This window comes from Adiantum capillus-veneris, chromosome 26 (genome assembly GCF_014529385.1).
Source record: "Adiantum capillus-veneris isolate H3 chromosome 26, ASM1452938v2, whole genome shotgun sequence".
NCBI classification, from domain to species: Eukaryota; Viridiplantae; Streptophyta; class Polypodiopsida; order Polypodiales; family Pteridaceae; genus Adiantum; species Adiantum capillus-veneris.
The window spans coordinates 56423336-56441612 of NC_140956.1; the positions used below are offsets into that span (position 1 = coordinate 56423336).

At 44.7% G+C, this 18277-nt stretch overlaps 1 protein-coding gene across 2 annotated transcripts in view; it reads right to left on the reverse strand.

The window, feature by feature from the left end:
* Positions 1 to 9341, reverse strand: part of LOC147423493 (uncharacterized) — a 33948-nt gene extending 24607 nt beyond the window's left edge. The window contains exon 1 of one of the 2 annotated variants that reach the window (XR_015186527.1): positions 8481 to 9341. Coding sequence is in view for 1 of the 2 variants with exons in the window: in XM_086500962.1 (XP_086357088.1) it covers positions 8508 to 9200 (693 nt within the window). In the remaining variant the exon portion in view is untranslated. The remainder of the gene's footprint in view (positions 1 to 8480) is intronic. The other variant, XM_086500962.1, reaches the window with a different exon arrangement.
* Positions 9342 to 18277: the final 8936 nt, after the last annotated feature.

The following is an 18277-nucleotide window of genomic DNA, read 5'->3' on the forward strand; positions in this document are numbered from 1 at the left end:
TTCAGGCCACTCGGCAAGAATCTACAAGTTGGTAAATCCTTCTTTTCCTTCTACTTCCGCCAGGGTTTGGGCCCCTCAGCCGGGATTTGCACATTAGGCTCAAGGAACCCTACGCTCTGGGTCTTCAATGGCTTGACACATCAGCAGTTTGTGGCAGTAACTAACTGACTGCTAGTCGATGCACTTTCCATAGACAGGAGTTGATCATGGATGACCTTTGTCTTCATAAAAAAAGGATTGCACGCAAGTCTCGGCTTCAAGCTTGATAGAAACGAAAATCCAAGAAGAGCGACCGCTCGCATCGCAGAGTCTCGATCAAACATATCTCCGAGCTTTGTCCACATCTCACTGGCAGTTTTTAAAGTTTGTACTTTGGGAGAGATTCCTTTTGTGAGTGAACAACGGCAAACATGGCCTCGTATTCCTCGCAATGAACACACATCAGTGCAGCGGATTTGAAATGGTGAAGATCTATTTTTACACTTCCACAAATCCTTCTACTTCTTCCTTGCCGTTAGTTGATTCCTTTAGCTTTCCCCTGAAGAAAGGTGCTGAGAGAATGCAATAGAGATGTGTAGAGGGAAAGAGAAAGAGAGAGAAGAGAAGAGTGACACCTGATGGGGTCCCAACCAACCCTCTCAAGGGCCCCCCGCACCGTTGCCCATGTGGTATATGCTTTTGATTGCGTAAATGGAATGAACACACAATGCAATACCTCAATGCAGACTTCACTGACTCGATTGATGACAATCGCCGCGGTAACTCGTCGGGAAGAGGCACCTCCGAGGTTGATTTGATGCACCTTGGATCCTTCTCGATGTGGGGTTGCGGATGGCCACCAAGGGGCTGATTTACACTCCCGATGTGAGAGGAATGAAGGGCTGAAAACGCAGATCTCAACAATGCCGAATATGGATAGCAATGGAGCACTCAATGACAGCGAGGGAATGGCTGAGGTGAGGACTCAATGGGCTGCCGAAGTACCGGAGACAAGCGAGGGCTGATCCGAGCCACTTTCCGGCGAAGGGAAGTGCTGAAAACAGAGAACGCTCGCCTGTTTTTCTGCTTGGACAGCGCTAGGGCTGAATTCTGCAATCGCACGGCACCAAAGGCTGAAATCTGCAGAGCGCTGCTGGCTTGTCTTTGCTGAAAACGCCAAGGCTGATATCTGTCAAAAACGCTGACTGGTCTTTTCTGAAAACACTGGCTGAAACTGGCCTTCTCTTAGCGCTGGTAAAATCTGAATGCAAACGCTGGCTGAAGGTCCCCCTTTATAGGTGAATTTGCAGGTCAAGTACTTATTAGGCCTTAGGTAGGGCAAGTGTCCACCAACTTACACAACAATAAATCAATAAATTGATTTATTAGAATTGAGTCGATTAGTTTTGGGTGAAATTGTCGCACATCTGCCCACCCGGGAATCCGATCGATGCAAGGAATGGTTTGTTGGATTCCTCTAACCTTGAAGTACATGCACGTCATGCCAGATGCCCACCGTAGTGTAATAACACCTGGCCAAACGCGTGTACAAACCGTTTATGCAAGAGGGTTCCAGAGCTGGAAAACCTAATCTAATGGACTCGTCCGGACATGCAGGTCCTGCGAAACAGGCTCACAAAAATGCCGGTACTAATCCTCCTAGGATTCTAGACATCCCTATCTAGAAAGAAGGGGAAATTTGGCTTTGGAAGTCGATGAAGCATGTCGACATGGCACACAGAGCCATGTGCACGTGACATCCCCTCCTGCTTAAGGTGAGGTACCGGTGTCGAACTCCATGCACGCCATAAGATGGTCTTCGATGAAGTTCCTCTACATGATGTCCTCCACTGCAACTTTTGAGAGAGAGGCTCCCCGGGTGATGTGGAAATGTCGAAAACACAAGGATGGTGATGATGCATATACTCGCAAACAATGGACTTGCCTCTTGGATCGACATGCCCTTGTTGGTTACCGGCCAACAATACCCTTTGCTGCCCCAACTCACATGGTGTGAACCAAACTGCAAACCGGATGGATGCTCGTAGAGCGAATGGCTGGATGTACGCGGAAAGATTGGCGAAAGAAACGCCGAATGGGAGATGGAGATGGATATGTCCTTTGGAATGCCCACGAACCATGGCAAGTCCTCTGTATGATGTCTCATGAAACCGCCAAGTAACTCCTCAAAGATAGAGGCTCCTCTTGGAGCTTCAACTAGATTGCCGTATGATGGAAGCTCTAGATGAATCCTCGTCTTTGCAACAGATGTGGCTGCGAATGTAGGCTCACGATGCTTGCGAACTCCCGTGGTAGTTGCCAAGTCAACACGTGCACCGCAACTGTAGCCCCTAGTATACAGTGTTTGCATTTCCTACACTCAAGGTGCACGGTCCTTCGCACAATGGCAGGTCCTACATGTTCCTTGAGTGAGAGAAGCGTCCTTGGGCAAATCGCTACAACAAACACTCAAAGTTATCATTTTCTTCTCATTCCATATTGGAACTCTTGATATCTTGGGTCATGGACTTTCCATCACTTACCTAGAAAATCTTATCCAATTAGGAGTATATTCTCACTCCATGTTAGAAATCTTGAAAGTCTGGGTCGTGGACATTCTATCACTTTATCAACCAATCTCATCCAAATAGGAATATTCAATGGTTGGCACATCACAATGCAACACAAATGCCACATACAAGACATAGAAACATACAATCGTCGATGAGCACTCCCCCTGCAAATATGCGCCATGAGCTGTTCAACGACTCCCTCAGCACTCCTCCTGCAATTAACCTAAAATGATCCGGGCCATGAAATATAGAGGCCTTTTAAAGCCAAACGCTCTCCAGACCGGAGCATGCGTCGTTTGGAGGTGTTGAGAGCAACCACTACTCAGACTTCTTAGTACTCCCCTCGTAAATTACCATCCAGGTCCGGGCCATGAGTAACAACAACAATACTCCCCCCGCAAATAACCACAAGGGTTTGGGGCCATGAGTAACAACAACAATACTCCCCCCGTAAATAACCATAAGGCCCGAGTTTGGGGCCAGCCGCCCACTATTGTCCGGGAGTCCACATATATTTCCATATATCATTTTTCTGTTGGGACATGGGGATTTTTATCGGGCCTTGCCCTACCTCCCCTTGGGCACCTACTTATGGGGCCAGGGGGGTACCCACTTCCACCCACATCTGATCATTGTGTATTGGGTGACGGGTCTTCTGCTCATGGTAGTGATGGGGGGTTGATCGCCCCCTCTTCACCATATCTTGCGTTTGTGGTCTACTCTCTCTCTCTCTCTCTCTCTCTCTCTCTCTCTCTCTCTCTCTCTCTCTCTCAGAGGCATCTCCGGGGCTGATTTGATGCACCTTGGATCCTTCTCGATGTGGGATTGCGGATGGCCACCAAGGGACTGATTTGCACTCCCGATGCGAGAGGAATGAAGGGCTGAAAACGCAGATCTCGACAATGCCGAAGATGGACAGCAATGGAACTCAATGACGGCGAGGGAATGGCCGAGGTGAGGACTCAATGGGCTGCCGAAGTACCGGACCACAACCGGAGACAAGCAAGGGCTGATCCGAGCCCCTTTCCGGCGAAGGGAAGTGCTGAAAACAGAAAACGCTGGCCTGTTTTGCTTCTTGGACAGCGCTACGGCTGAATTCTGCAATCGCACGGCGCCAAGGGCTGAATTCTGCAGAGCGCTGCTGGCTGGTCTTTGCTGAAAATGCTGGCTGAACCTGGCCTTCTCTTAGCGCTGGCAAAATCTGAATGCAAACGCTGGCTGAAGGTCCCCCTTTATAGGTGAATTTGCAGGTTAAGTACTTATTAGGCCTTAGGTAGGGCAAGTGTCCACCAACTTACCCAAATTTATTAGAATTGAGTCAGTGGGGTCCAATTTCCGGTGAAACTGTCGCACATCTGCCCCACCTGGGAATCCGATCGATGCGGGGAATGGCTCGTTGGATTCATCTAACCTAGAACTACATGCACGTCATACTAGATGCCCATCATAGTGTAATAACACCTATCAAAACACGTGTACAAACCATTTATGCAAGAGGGTTCCAAAACTGGAAAACCTAATCTAATGGACTCGTCCAAACATGCAGGTCCTGCAAACAGGCTCACAAAATTGCCGGTACTAATTCTCCTAGGATTCTAGACATCCCTATCTAGAAAGAAGGGGAAAACTGGCTCTGAACGTGCACATAGAGCAATGTGCACGTGACAACACATGATTGAAGAAACTTGTCATCTACAAGTCGAGTCCACCTATTGTTGCCAGATCGATAGGTCTTTTCTCCGAGCCGTTGACAATGTCCCACAAGCCTTTGTGTAGAAAACACAATCGCAAGATTGATTTCCAATGAACATAGTTGTCTCCAGTAAGTCTGTCGCTAGCGTTCGAACATGGGGGAGCCGTCTAGACGTCGATGATCATACATTCGAGATCAAGGAAAATTGTGTCAATCCGGTTGAAAATAGCCTTCTTTAAGCTTTCTAATCGCTCCTACTCCACATGATCACGGTTGCTGATTCCAAAGCCGTTGCCGAGCTAGAACTCCTCTTCTCCTTCGGGCAGGTCTCCCATGATCACGAGCCAACTTGCTCTGATACCATGTCAAAGTGGGCGTTGCGGAAGCGTAGAGATAGAGAGAATGCACGAGAGAGAGAGAGAGAGAGAGAGAAACTCACCGAACAAGCACACTCGGCAAATGAATTAGATGATTATTACAACGAGGCACCTCTCAACTAAATTGTCCAAACCTATTCTCATGTTAAAAAAGATTAAAAATACCTAAAATGAAGTAAATGAATAGGACCACACTCGGCATTCACTTGAGATGCATAACTTGAACAACTTGTGAGACGTGTCCAAGCTTTCCACGTGTGCCAAGTCACTTGGTCTTTGATGTTGAGGCTAGGTAGACTTCTCCCTTGAAATTAATTGTGCTTCTTTCCTATGTATCTTTTTCTTCTGCTTGTAAAAAATTGATTACACTTTGTAGTGCAGGTGCACATTCCTTTTTCTCTAGAAACATGCTTTCCTATGTATCTTTTTCTTCTGCTTCTAAAAAATTGATTACACTTTGTAGTGCAGGTGCACATTCCTTTTTCTCTAGAAACATGATTGTGGTTATATTGGCTTGGCAAAGCTCCTAGTAGGACTTGTAAGGTGCAGCGAAATGAATGTTTGCGCTTTGCTCAAGATGAGTGCTCCGAACTGTGCTCAAGGTTCCTTTTGTTCTTATGGAAGGGAGAGTCTTCCGTCCTTAATGAGAGAGTGCAATGATCACAAACAAAGTGAATGGACATTGTGCATGCAAGTGTACGAGACTGAGAGATAGTGCAGAGAATACGACACCTGAGACGTTGTAAAACCCTCCTCCGAAGGCCCCACTTCCTATGGCGAGAGCGGTCTACTATTGATTGCACAAATCTCTACAATGCTTGGACTTGCCGACGATGTCGACGACGACGCGCTGAAAACCCACTCATCTTGAGCAAAGCGCAAACATTCATTCCGCTGCACCTTACAGGACTACAACGTTAAATTCTTCATGAATGTCACACAATATAAATAACCAACTCTCGCAACACGTGTGCTAACAGATCTTGAGCAGAGGGAGCATAGAGCACACATTCTTAAATGAGAGAAAATGTGTGGAAAATACTTAATGAGAAAAGGTTTTTGGCCTTGAAACTTTGCTTGATGATGAATATCCCCCTTTGCAACTATATTTGATGTAGAATGGTTAGTGCTTTGGGTTGTGGGCCTGCATGTGGGAAACCAAGCTTGCGGAGCCCATCAAGTTCTCCACTCAATTTGAAAAGGAGTGTGGCGTCTTGGTAGCAAGAAAGATCCTCATTGGACCCAAAATGGGACTTCATTGCAATCTACCGCCTTGATAAAATGTGCCCACTCGATGCCCTCCAAAATCGGAAGAGGGTTTGACCCCATGAATCCTTGACCAAGAATAGTGATAATTCCACTAGCCAAGCCACCTCGTGGGTTTCCTGGTTGGGAAGGACTAAGATTCTTGTTAACAGAGGCTCTCACACACAACCAAGGTGAGATTGACTAGAATTGATCGAGTCATCTAAAGAAAATCTAAATCAAGGGTTTGAGGGCTCAATCAAAAGCTCTTAATGAGCACAATACCCACACAAAATTCTTAAAGCAATTGGGGCTTTGATAAAAGAGTAATTGATGATGCAAAAACTTAAAAACTTGACCTAATGGAGGCACAAGAAGGATGCTAATCCACCAAGCGTTAGCCCAAATCTCAAGTTCAATTGCTTGAGCACTAACAATGCTTCCAATAGATTCAATTAAGAGAATGAAGCATGGTTGTCATCTGACAATCATACGGTAAAATACGGTAGGGTTTTATACAAAAAAATTACAATGTATTACAATTTATATTGTACGATTTAGATTCTACAGTGTGTATTTCAAAATAAAATCTTGAGGAATACCTAATATAATACGGCATGTTCCATCGTAGGAACAAAATTACGATTGTGAGTATGGCGTTTTTGTGCAATATGGGCATTCGTACAACATTTGGAAACTTCCATGGAATGGATTAAAGCTTAATCAAGCAAGGCTATTAGTGGCTCATGGAACTAAATACCCAAAAAATAATTGCACTTGGCTAATGTCCCATTGATTAGAGAAGTACATCAACACAAATGCTGATTAGACCTAATCGATTAGCAATACCCTAACCCTCATTAGGTTTTGATACCTTTCGTTAGGTACGGAGCCATGGAAGATTAGGCAAAGTAGCATTCATGATTAACTTAAGAATCACATACCTCAAGCGAGGATGAATATGAAAGTAGAATTTGATTATTGAACTAGCATCAAGAGAGTACAAAGGGACTCTCTTTATAGCCAAGAGCTAGACTTTGTGTATGACTAGTGCAATGTGTAGTACACACACTAGAGCATAAGCAAGAGGCGGCTACCGTTAACTCATGGGGCTGATTTTGGAATTCAACAAATGCACCTAAAATGCAGACAGAATATGCTCAGGAAAGTGCTCTCAATGGATGGCCATGATGGCCTGCCTCTTGACTCCCGACCTTGACGGTGTCATGTCATATGAATGTCCTAAGGGTAGGTTTATAGCCTAAAGCCCATTCTCATCAAGGGGCTGCCCAAAATGCAACTTGCAGCTACACCCAAAAACACTTGGCTGCTTCCAAGGAAAAATGCCAAGCTGTTCCCATCTATAGGGCTGCCCTAAGCCTTAAGGTGCCCTAAAGGACTGTCCTCAGTGGCATCTTATGAGCACACATAAGGTGACCCACTGCCCACCCCCCCAAGTCTATATATAGACCCCTCAAGACTAGCTGACCCACACCCATCCGCCCACGATATGAGAAATGAAAAGGGCTAAAATATGGGAAATGGGGGGAATGAGGAAAGCAGGCCGCTACGGCCGCAAGGAAAAAATCTGCCAGGCGAAGAGAAAAATACCTGGACACTGTAGGAGGCAAACCAGCCACAGAAAGGAGCCGAAACCTGGTCTCGGACATGGCTACACGTGACTCAACCTCAGAAACTCCCTCGCTCCAGCCAGGTACATCCACAAAACAGCCCTCCCTCACTATCACCTATCCCCGGAAGATACGGACCGACTGGACGAACTGAGAGAGATGCCAAACTCTAACACCTACATGAGAAGAAGCTCTGATAAATCTTCAACATATGCCTGAGAAAGTAAAATCCGAGGATTGCCTATAACATTGGAGGTTGCCAATATGTTAAGGTCTTCGACTGTTTTTCTCATCAGAAAGTCGAGAGCCCAAGTAACCCTCTCATAAATATATCTTCATAGGTACTATGTGAGACAAAGCCATCGTAGAAAGAGGTCAACATTTCACACGCCGACTATCACTCGCACCTAATATGGAAAAGCTGTCAAAATGGAAAGCAAGTCTTGTAAATAATCTACCTCTAATTGCACGTATAGAATTGCCTGAGGTGTTGAAAAACCAAATGAGTACATCCACTTTAATGAGAATTCCGTATCGATCACATACTATAACAACCCTGTACTGGGTTGTGCATGTGTGTGTGGGGGAAGTGAATATGTGTGTGTGTGTGTGTGTGAGTGTGCGCGCGTGCACAAGCATGAGATGATGTGCGCATAAGCAATTGGTAACTGCAAATAAGTCACAAAATTTGAGGGCATTCGTGAAAACGATAGCCATTACTTTAGGATCCAGCCATTACAAGAAGCTTCAATATACATGTGTTTAGAGTGTCCTGAAGCCTGGGTATCTAGGTGCTAACATCAAAGAGCTTGCTAGAAGCAAGTACATCTTCCATTATAGCCCAAGAGGGACAAAGGACAAATAGAGGTAAGTCTAGTTTACAGAAAACCTAGCCTCTCTCATACAACCTCTTTAACATCCAGCACCTGAAGGAATAGCAAAATAACTCCAACACTTTGCACCATAAATAGGGAAGAGCTACCTTTATATCTGGCAGGCTGGAAATGACTCATTGCCCAACCTTTGAAGTGCTACTGCTCTTCCCAAACCCACCTCTTTCACTGAAAATGAACTTCGGGTCTGTATTTGGTGCAAATTCTGGTTTCTTCATTGAAAGTATCTCTCTACCGCCTCCTCCTCGCCGCACGACACGTACTGTAAGCTCTTGCCCTACTTTGAAAAGGCGCTCTAGAATGATAATGCCCCCTGTGAACCCTAAATCAAGGGCAGGCAGGTACCCATCTTTCCCATTAGGAAGAGTAATAAAGTAGCCTACTGGAATCACATCCTTAATGATGCCCTGCATGGTACCAGGCTCTCCCCTTTCCAAGAGCTTGTGAGGCGCAAGATCAATCTTCTTTGCCTCCTCTTCGAGCTCGGCATTCCGCTGTGCTTGCGAGATGGGCTCCCTTCTAGCCGCTTCGATGTTAAGTCTTCGTGCATTCTGTGTTTTCATGCCGTCCACTAACCTTACAGGTACTCTCTGAGTCTTGAATTTCTGCTTTGTAAAAAAGTTGCAGCTCTCTTTATTCATTGATGGTACGACATACCCACAATGGCTTTCCCTGGCCATAGCCTGTGCCTTTGAAAATAGCGGCAGCTGTCCTCTATAAAGGTTTCCAGCATTGCTCGAAGAACAAATGTCACTGGGAGTGCCCACATAAGAGCCAACGATCTTCTGGCATGCAATGCCGTGCGCCATGAACAGCAAGCTCAAAGCAGCAGCGTTCGTGTGTATGAAAACAAGTGATGAAATCACGAGGCCTAGATATGTTAGGGAGATGTATCAAGGAGATCTCAAACTATTCAACTAAACATGTTTAGGGTGTTGTTTGAAAGTGAACAAGGCGTGACGTTGGCACAGGAAGAATAAGAGGATTTTAACGTCCTAGGAAACTATCCCCAGAGACCTTAAAGATCTATACGACCACGAGAGTTCAACTCAAAACCTGTTATTCAAGAGGGAAATGGAGTAACCAATCTACCACAGTTAGGTGATAAAACGTTGCACCATTTTCCTCTTCTTATTAGCGTGCGCGTGCACACACACACACACACACACACCCGAGAAGAAGAGAATTTTAACGTCGTAGCAAACTATCCCAAGAGACTTTAAAGATCTATCCGACGAAGAGAGTTGAACTCAAGACCTGTCTCATTCAAGAGGGAAATGGCATAACCAATCTACCACACTTGGCTGATAGAAAGGTTATACCATTTTCCTCTTCTTATTAGCGCGCGCACATGCACACATACGCCCGAGAGGAAGAGAATTTTAACATCGTAGGAAACTATCCCAAGAGACCTTAAAGCTCTATCCGACGAAGAGAGTTGAACTCCAAGACCTGTTATTCAAGAGGGAAATGGCATAACCAATCTACCACACTTGGGTGATAGAAAGGTTATACCATTTTCCTCTTCTTATTAGCGCGCGCGCGCACACACACACACACGCACACGAGAAGAAGAGAATTTTAATGTCGTAGGAAACTATCTCAAGAGACCTTAAAGATCTATCCGATAAGGAGAGTTGACCTCAGACCTGTTATTCAAGAGGTAAATGGCATAACCAATCTACCACACTTGAGTGATAGAAAGGTTATACCATTTTCCTCTTATTATTAGTGTGTGTGTGTGTGTGTGTGCACACACACACACACACACTCGAGAAGAAGAGATTTTAAACGTCATAGGAAACTATCCCAAGAGGCCTTAAAGATCTATCCGATGAGGAGAGTTGAATTCCAAGACCTGTTATTCAAGAGGGAAATGGCATAACCAATATACCGCACTTGGGTGATAGAAAGGTTATACCAGTTTCCTCTTCTTATTAGCGCGCACGCACGTGCACACACACACACACATCCCCCCCCCCCCCCCCCCCTCGCGCCCCCCGAGAAGCGGAGAACTTTAATGTCGTAGGAAACTATCCCAAGAGACCTTAAAGATGTATCCGACAAGGAGAGTTGAACTCATGACCTGTTATTCAAGAGGAAAATGGCATAACCAATCTACCACACTTGGGTGATAGAAAGGTGTGTGCGCACACACACACACACATGCACCCGAGAAGAAGAGAATTTTAACGTCGTAGGAAACTATCCCAAGAGACCTTAAAAATCTATCCGGGACGAAAAGAGTTGAACTCAAGACCTATTATTCAAGAGGGAAATGGCATAACCAATCTACCACACTTGGGTGATAGAAAGGTTATACCACTTTCCTCTTCTTATTAGCGTGCGCGCGCGCGCACACACACACACACACGAGAAGAAGAGAATTTTAACATCGTAGGAAACTATCCCAAGAGCCCTTAAAGATCTATCCGATGAGGAGAGTTGAACTAAAGACCTGTTATTCAAGAGGGAAATGGCATAACCAATCTACCACACTTGGGTGATAGAAAGGTTATACAATTTTCCTCTTCTTATTAGCGTGCACGTGCACACACACACTCACAAACACACACACACATCCGAGAAGAAGAGAATTTCAACATCGTAGGAAACTATCTCAAGAGACCTTAAAGATCTATCCGACGAGGAGAGTTGAACTCAAGACCTATTATTCAAGAGGGAAATGGCATAACTAGTCTACCACACTTGGGTGATAGAAAGGTTATACCGTTTTCATCTTCTTATTAGCGCGCGCACACACACACACACACACACACACACACACACACTCGAGAAGAAGAGAATTTTAACTTCGTAGAAAACTATACCAAGAGACCATAAAGATCTATCCTACGAGAAGAGTTGAACTCCATACCTGTTATTCAAGAGGGAAATGGCATAACCAATCTACCACACTTGGGTGATAGAAAGGTTATGAGAGAGAGAGAGAGAGAGAGAGAGAGAGAGAAAAGGAAAAAAGAGACTATAGATTAAAGAGAAAAAACAAATATACCTTTCAAAAATTGGAAAGGTGCTCCGTTGTACATGGGCTGAAATTTCGTAGTATTTACACTCCCTTTTTGTCAATAGAAGATTTAATAAAGATAGTGCATAAATAAAGTTTTAATCCAAACTCTATCAATAGAAGACCGTTTATTTGGTAGGTTTGTAACAAAGGTTTGTAGGGGATAAACACTTCATCCTACATTACAAAACCAATATTCAAGGGAAATTCAAAAGCAAAAACATGACAAAGCTTTGTGTGTAACTCTCCTTTTTAAAAGACAATCAAGAAGTTTTTTTAACAAGAATAGGATAGGCATACTACCGATGATAAAATCACAACTAGCAATGGCGATCGAGGGTAAGATAAATTTGATAACTTGCTGTGACACCTCGTGTGCAGGTGGGGCCTCGATTCAACTCGACAAGGAGGGACAATCTCAGCTCAGCTATCTGTGTGTTTGCTATGTGCTCAACTTTGTTGCGCATATCTCCCTTAAGCATAGCTTCATTGCAAGTAGGCCCCTTTGCGCTCCTGTTTTTCTTTCGCATCCGGTCCTCATTAGGTGCGCTCTTTGCCATCGGCAGAGCCCTTGCTCGTGCCTACAACAGTTTTCAGAAAGCGATTATTGTCTTTGTTGCAATCGCGATTAGTATCCAATAAATAATCGTTTGTGTTATATAGTGCTAGCCTTCACTACACCTATTTAAGGTGGTTGCCCGCGTAGGTAGGGAGGGTAGGTTTGTAGTTATGAGCTTCATTTTGTGTTGAATTCCACACTTGCTTGCAGCAGCATCTCAATGTTCGGTGTTGGCTTGCAATTATTATCTAGAGGGGTTATCTTCTTGCAATTATTATCTCCTTGAAGCCTTTTGCCCCTTTTATAAGTCTATGTTATTGGGTTATGGAACTCGACGCTCTGGTCGTAAGTGAAGATATTGTTAAATTCTCACATATGTTAGCGGCTGGAAAAATACCCGAAAAGGAGTTCGCCGTGCCAATGGATGAAGAAGATGTCTCGGTCTTGCGACCAATGCATGATGTGGAAATGTCGAGCCCCAATTCGCCGAGGGCTGCAATCACGAAAGAGGACAAAACTGTCTTGATTGGAAAAGCTCCCTCTGAGGAATGAAGAGAGAAAATGGGCTCAGCTCAAGAGTTTCAATTCGAGGTAAAAACCCTCAAAGATGGGGTTCCTCAGGGTCCCATCTGTACGAACGTAAATAAGGCATCAAGTTCATCTGCAGCTCGCAGACCAGGCATTTCATTTGCTAGCATACTCAAGGGGACTGTCTTTAAGGACGCTGGAAAAGGCCCATCAAAAGGGTTGCCGAGTGAAGGAGATATCGAAAAACTGCAGAATGCAAGAGCTAGACTTGAGCAAGAGCTCAAGGAAGTCAACAAAATAATTGAGTCCGGCCCTATCAACAACAAAAGAACTTGCTCCCAAGCAGACTACAGTGGGATGACGGAAGATGGGTTGGCAGATTGAGCCTTCTCTGCTTTAAAAAAGTCTTTGCCATAGCTTGTGGAGGTTGCCGAGGTAATTATTGTAGCGATTCCACCAACACTTATCAAAAAACAGTTAGCCAGGCAAGCTAAGCTAACGCTCATATTTGGGTTCAATGGAAGAATCCTGAACAGGTTTGAGATGATTCAATGGCTTCGGGGCCCACAAATTCTTGGTCATGGAGGAGCAGTTGAAAGTACTTTTTACCTAGCTAAAGGTTTCTATTCAGTGAGATTCAAAGAGGTCTCCAATGTGGAGAAGATCCTTGACAAAGGGCCCCTTGTTTTTAATAGGACTATGGTTTGTGGTGCCTTGGGAGCCAAAGTTCGACTCAACTGAATCTCTACAGGGGTTTCATCCGGTCTGGGTTGAGTTTGTGGGACTGCCTAGCTTGCTGTGGAAAAATCTTGAGATGCTTGCTAGTCAACTGGGAACTCCCTTATTTATACCTAGCAAGAGGGGGTTTGGGAGAACCTCAAACAAGGTTTGTATAGGCTGGGATGTGTCTAAAACGCCACCTAAGAGCATGGTAATCAATGTTGGAGCTGGGCTTGTTACTATTCCACTAAACTTTGGGACATACTTTGGAGCATGTTTTGAATGCAACAACTTTGGACACTTCGCCAAGGATTGCCCATTAAAAGACTAATGGTACTACAGCTTCGGCAGCACTGGTCCCCAGTGAAAAGGAATCCCCGATGGAAGGGTTGGAGAAGCAAGGAGGCAGTAACAAAGGGGCAAATGCAGAGAAGGATAAAGAAGATATGGCATGTGACAAAATGGATATAAAGATGCAGAAAAAGATTGTGGAGGAATCAATGCCCATACAACGAATCGCCGAAGGTGCATGCAATAATAATAGGACCATTACTCCCGCTGCTACCCCAAAATTTATGACAGTGACAACGGTGACGGCTGTTCAAGTTTCTAGTATGAAAAGAGCCAAAAGGGTGAAGGCACTGGCAAGAGACTCCAAAGTGCTTGAAGTCGTGAGAACACTTGAGGTGAAAGGATCTGCTCCATCCTCCACCCCTTTGAAAGGAAGGGAGTTCACGGTCCCACTGCACAATCCATTTGCAGCACTGCAAGAAAAGAAATCCCTTGCCTTGGAACCCCCAGATTCCCCTGACACCAAGGAGGGGGGGGGGGGGGGGGGGGGGGGGGGGGGGGGGGCATGATTCGGATGCTGAAGAATTCGTTCCTCTATCTCAATGAGTCCCTCTTTAATGATGGAGTCTCTCACTATTCAATCTTGGAACGTAAAGGAGTTGAAAACCCGTAAGAAGAGTACCCTATTTTGGGAGGAAATAAGAAAGGAGAAGGCAACCAACTGCTGGGCCATCCAGGAACACCTCTTAGATGCTCACAGCAAGAGAAAGTAGGCGCTAGGAAAGAAACTCGTATTCTATGGAGAAGGAAATAACAGTTTCAGTGGCGTTCTCAGCATTGCGGACAGAGAATTGAAGCCGAAGTTGGTTCTAAACCACCCATCCGGCAGAATCCTGGGGATTAGAATCGGATGGGAAGGGCATCCCTTCACCATTGTGAATGTGTATAGCCCTTGCAATGCAAAAGAAAGAGCTAAATTATGGATGCATCTTAGAGATACTCCTATTGAAGGTGAGTGGTTGTTGGTTGGTGACTTCAATATAATAGAAAAGAGCAGGGACAAAACAGGATCCTCCAGGCTGGCTCTGAAAGGTCTAAATGGCAAAGTTTGTGCGAAAAGTGGGCGATGTGTTAAGTATGGAGCCTGATTTACCCTTGTAATTTTCTGTGGTAAAAGCGCACATTTGTAAGGCCCTCATTATGAGGAGAAGCCATCGTGCGTGAAGGAAAATCACTCACCGGAAACCAAAATTTTCACGGACAAAAATCAGGGGCAACTTTAGAGGCCTCAGGGGCGGAGGTCCCCGAGACTTTTTTTCGTCAGAATATTCCTTTTCGCCGGAATATTATGGCCGGACGGCGGCCGAAAAGTGGTCGGAAAACAACCGGTCGGTTGGCCGGTGGCCGGTAGTCAATGGCCGATGGCATGTGGTCGGAAGTCAATGGCCGGTGGCCTGTGGTCGGAAGTCAATGGCCGGTGGCCAAATTCAAAATCGGACTTGTCTTCTCAAGGGCGGCCACACATGGGTGGATTGCAGGGTTTGATTTGGACTTATTCGCACAAGGGCGGCTACACATGGCTGTCTCTTATTAGAGAGGGCAGCCCTTTTGGCCTATAAAAGGAGGCCATTTCTACACACATTTCATAGTGTGAAGTTGATGCAACAAGGTGAGTGTGAGGTGGTGAGAGTGAAGCAAGGCGGGAGCTCTATCAAGGGTTTAATCCCTTTGTAAACTACTTCTTCTTTTGAAGTGCTAAAGCCATTGAGTGGCTGCTTTTCCGTGGACGTAGCCCACATTGGGTGAACCACGTATATCGTGTGTACTCTCTCTCTCTCTCTCTCTACTCTATAATCTCTTGTGTGTGAAATCTATCTCTCTCCATTAAGTAATCTACTCAAAAATCTATTTAGCTACGTCTTATTTTCTAACAACTGGTATCAGAGAAAGGTTTTCTCGTAGCTAAATTATCTCAAGGAAAGGATTCCTTGAATTGAGTGGGAGTTATGGCGGAGGAAGGGAAGCTCAAGATTGAGAAGTTCAACGGCAAAAACTACCAACATTGGAAGATGCAGATTGAAGACTATCTCTACCAGAAGGACCTCTATTTGCCACTAGGCGGTCTTGCGAAGAAGCCCGCAACAATGGCAGATGAAGCATGGATTGTCCTTGATCGAAAGGCACTGGGAACAATCCGGTTAAGCTTGGCGTCAACGGTGGCCTTCAATGTTTCGGAGATGAAGACCACGGAGGACTTGATGAAGTCACTTGACGACTTCTACGAGAAACCATCGACATCCAATAAGGTATTTCTTATGAAGCGCTTGTTCAATCTAAAGATGGCAGAGAATGGTTCAGTTGCAGAACACCTAAATGACTTTAACACAAACATAAGTCAACTTCGATCAGTGAAAATCAATTTCGATGACGAAGTGCGAGCTCTCCTTATACTATCATCTCTACCGGATAGTTGGGACAGCCTTGTGATGGCTGTAAGTAATTCTATCTCTGGCACAAATACTCTTAAGTTTGATGATGTTGTGGGTGTTCTCCTAAGCGAGGAAATGCGAAGGAGAAGCACAGGAGAATCATCAAGTGCTGCACTATCAGTGGAAACAAGAGGAAGGCTTAAGGAGAGCTTCAAAAACCAAAAGGGTCGTGATCGCTCAAGGCGGAGCAAGTCACGCACAAAGTCAGTTCTTGAATGTTGGAACTGCGGCGAGAAGGGCCACGTCAAGAAGGATTGCTGGTCCAAGAAGAAGAAGAAGACAGAGTCTCAAGACAACAAGCCAACATCGGAGGCCAATGTGGCAGGTAAAGTAGAGCAAGATGCTCTAATTCTCTCATTAGACAATGTGTCTAATTCTTGGATAGTAGATTCCGGGGCTTCATTCCATGCGACACCACACAAGCAACATTTCCAAGACTACACCAAAGGTAATTTTGGGTATGTATACTTGGGAGATGATGAAGCTTGTGAGATTGTCGGCAAAGGTACAGTTTCTGTCAAAACTGCTAACGGAAATGAATGGAAGCTTAAAGATGTTAGGCATGTTTCTTCTCTTCGCAAAAATTTGATCTCTACGGGACAATTGGACGATGAAGGTCACAACATTGCATTCGGAAACAAACGGTGGAAGATCTCAAAGGGATCTTTGGTGGTTGCCAAGGGTGAAAAAGTCGGTACACTTTACTTGTGTACTGTTAGCACGCAACCTTCAACTTGTGCAGCAACTACAGAAGTTGACAGTGCGGTGTGGCACTACCGACTTGGGCATATGAGTGCCAAAGGAATGCAAATCCTTCAAACAAAGAAGCTTCTACCAGGTTTGAAAGAAGTGGACTTAGAGTTCTGTGAAGATTGTGTTTATGGTAAACTAAAGAGGGTAAAATTTCAAAAATCAGGAAATGAAAGAAAAAATAAAAAACTTGAGTTGGTTCATTCTGATGTTTGGGGTCCTGCAAGTACACCATCACTTGGTGGCTCATTGTACTATGTAACATTCATAGACGATGCGACTAGAAAAACATGGGTTTATGTCATGAAGAATAAATCCGATGTATTTTACATATTTCAAAGGTGGAAAGCCTTTGTGGAAAATGAAACAGGTACCAAGGTTAAATGCCTCAGATCCGACAATGGAGGCGAATATTGCAGCCAAGCTTTTGAAAGCTTTTGTGCTAGCAATGGAATTCGGAGGCAAAGGACAACCCCAAGGACACCTCAACAAAATGGGATTTCGGAAAGGATGAACAGGACAATCATGGAACGAGCACGAAGCATGCGGCTACATGCAGGCCTACCGCTTGAGCTTTGGGCGGAAGCTGTAAGTACGTCTGTGTACTTAATCAATCGGTCACCCTCAACGGCATTGGATGGGGGAGTTCTAGAAGAGGCATGGACAGGTAAACCGGTGAATTATGCATTTCTCAAAGTGTTTGGGTGTGAGGCTTTCATGCACATAGATAGAAGCCTAAGATCAAAGCTAGATGCAAAGTCCAAAAAGTGTTTCTTCATTGGCTATGGAGAAGGAGACTTTGGGTATCGCCTATGGAATCCTGAAGATGGTAAAATCTTAAGGAGTAGGGATGTTATTTTTAACGAACAAAATATGTACAAAGATTACTTGGAAAGAAAACAAACAAAAGAAACAGGTGATGAGTACATGGAGCTTGAGGACGGTGAAGACTCAAGGATTGCAAACGGTGACGATGTGCAACAACGTCAACCAAATGAGGAGCCTCAACCTATTCCCCGAAGATCTACAAGAGCAAGTAGACCTCCAAAAAGGTTTGTTCCTTCCTTCAACCATCTCTTGATCTCAGATTCTGGAGAGCCGGAATCATACGAAGAAGCTATGCAACATGAATCCAAAGAACAATGGACGAAGAGCATGCAAGTGGAGATGGACTCACTATATCGCAACCAAAAATGGGAGTTGGTTGAGTTGCCTAAAGGTAAGCGGGCACTTCAAAACAAATGGGTGTACAAGCTGAAGGAAGAAGAAGTTGGGAAGAAAAGGTACAAGTTTAGGCTTGTGGTAAAAGGTTTTTCTCAAAAGAAAGGTATTGACTTCAATGAAATATTTTCTCCTATTGTAAAAATGAACTCAATTAGGCTTGTCTTAAGCCTTGTGGATGCTCATGATCTAAATCTCGAGCAAATGGATGTAAATACGGCATTTCCTCACGGTGACTTAGAGGAGGAAATCTACATGCTTCAACCAAAGGGGTATGAAGTAAAAGGTAAGGAGAAAAAG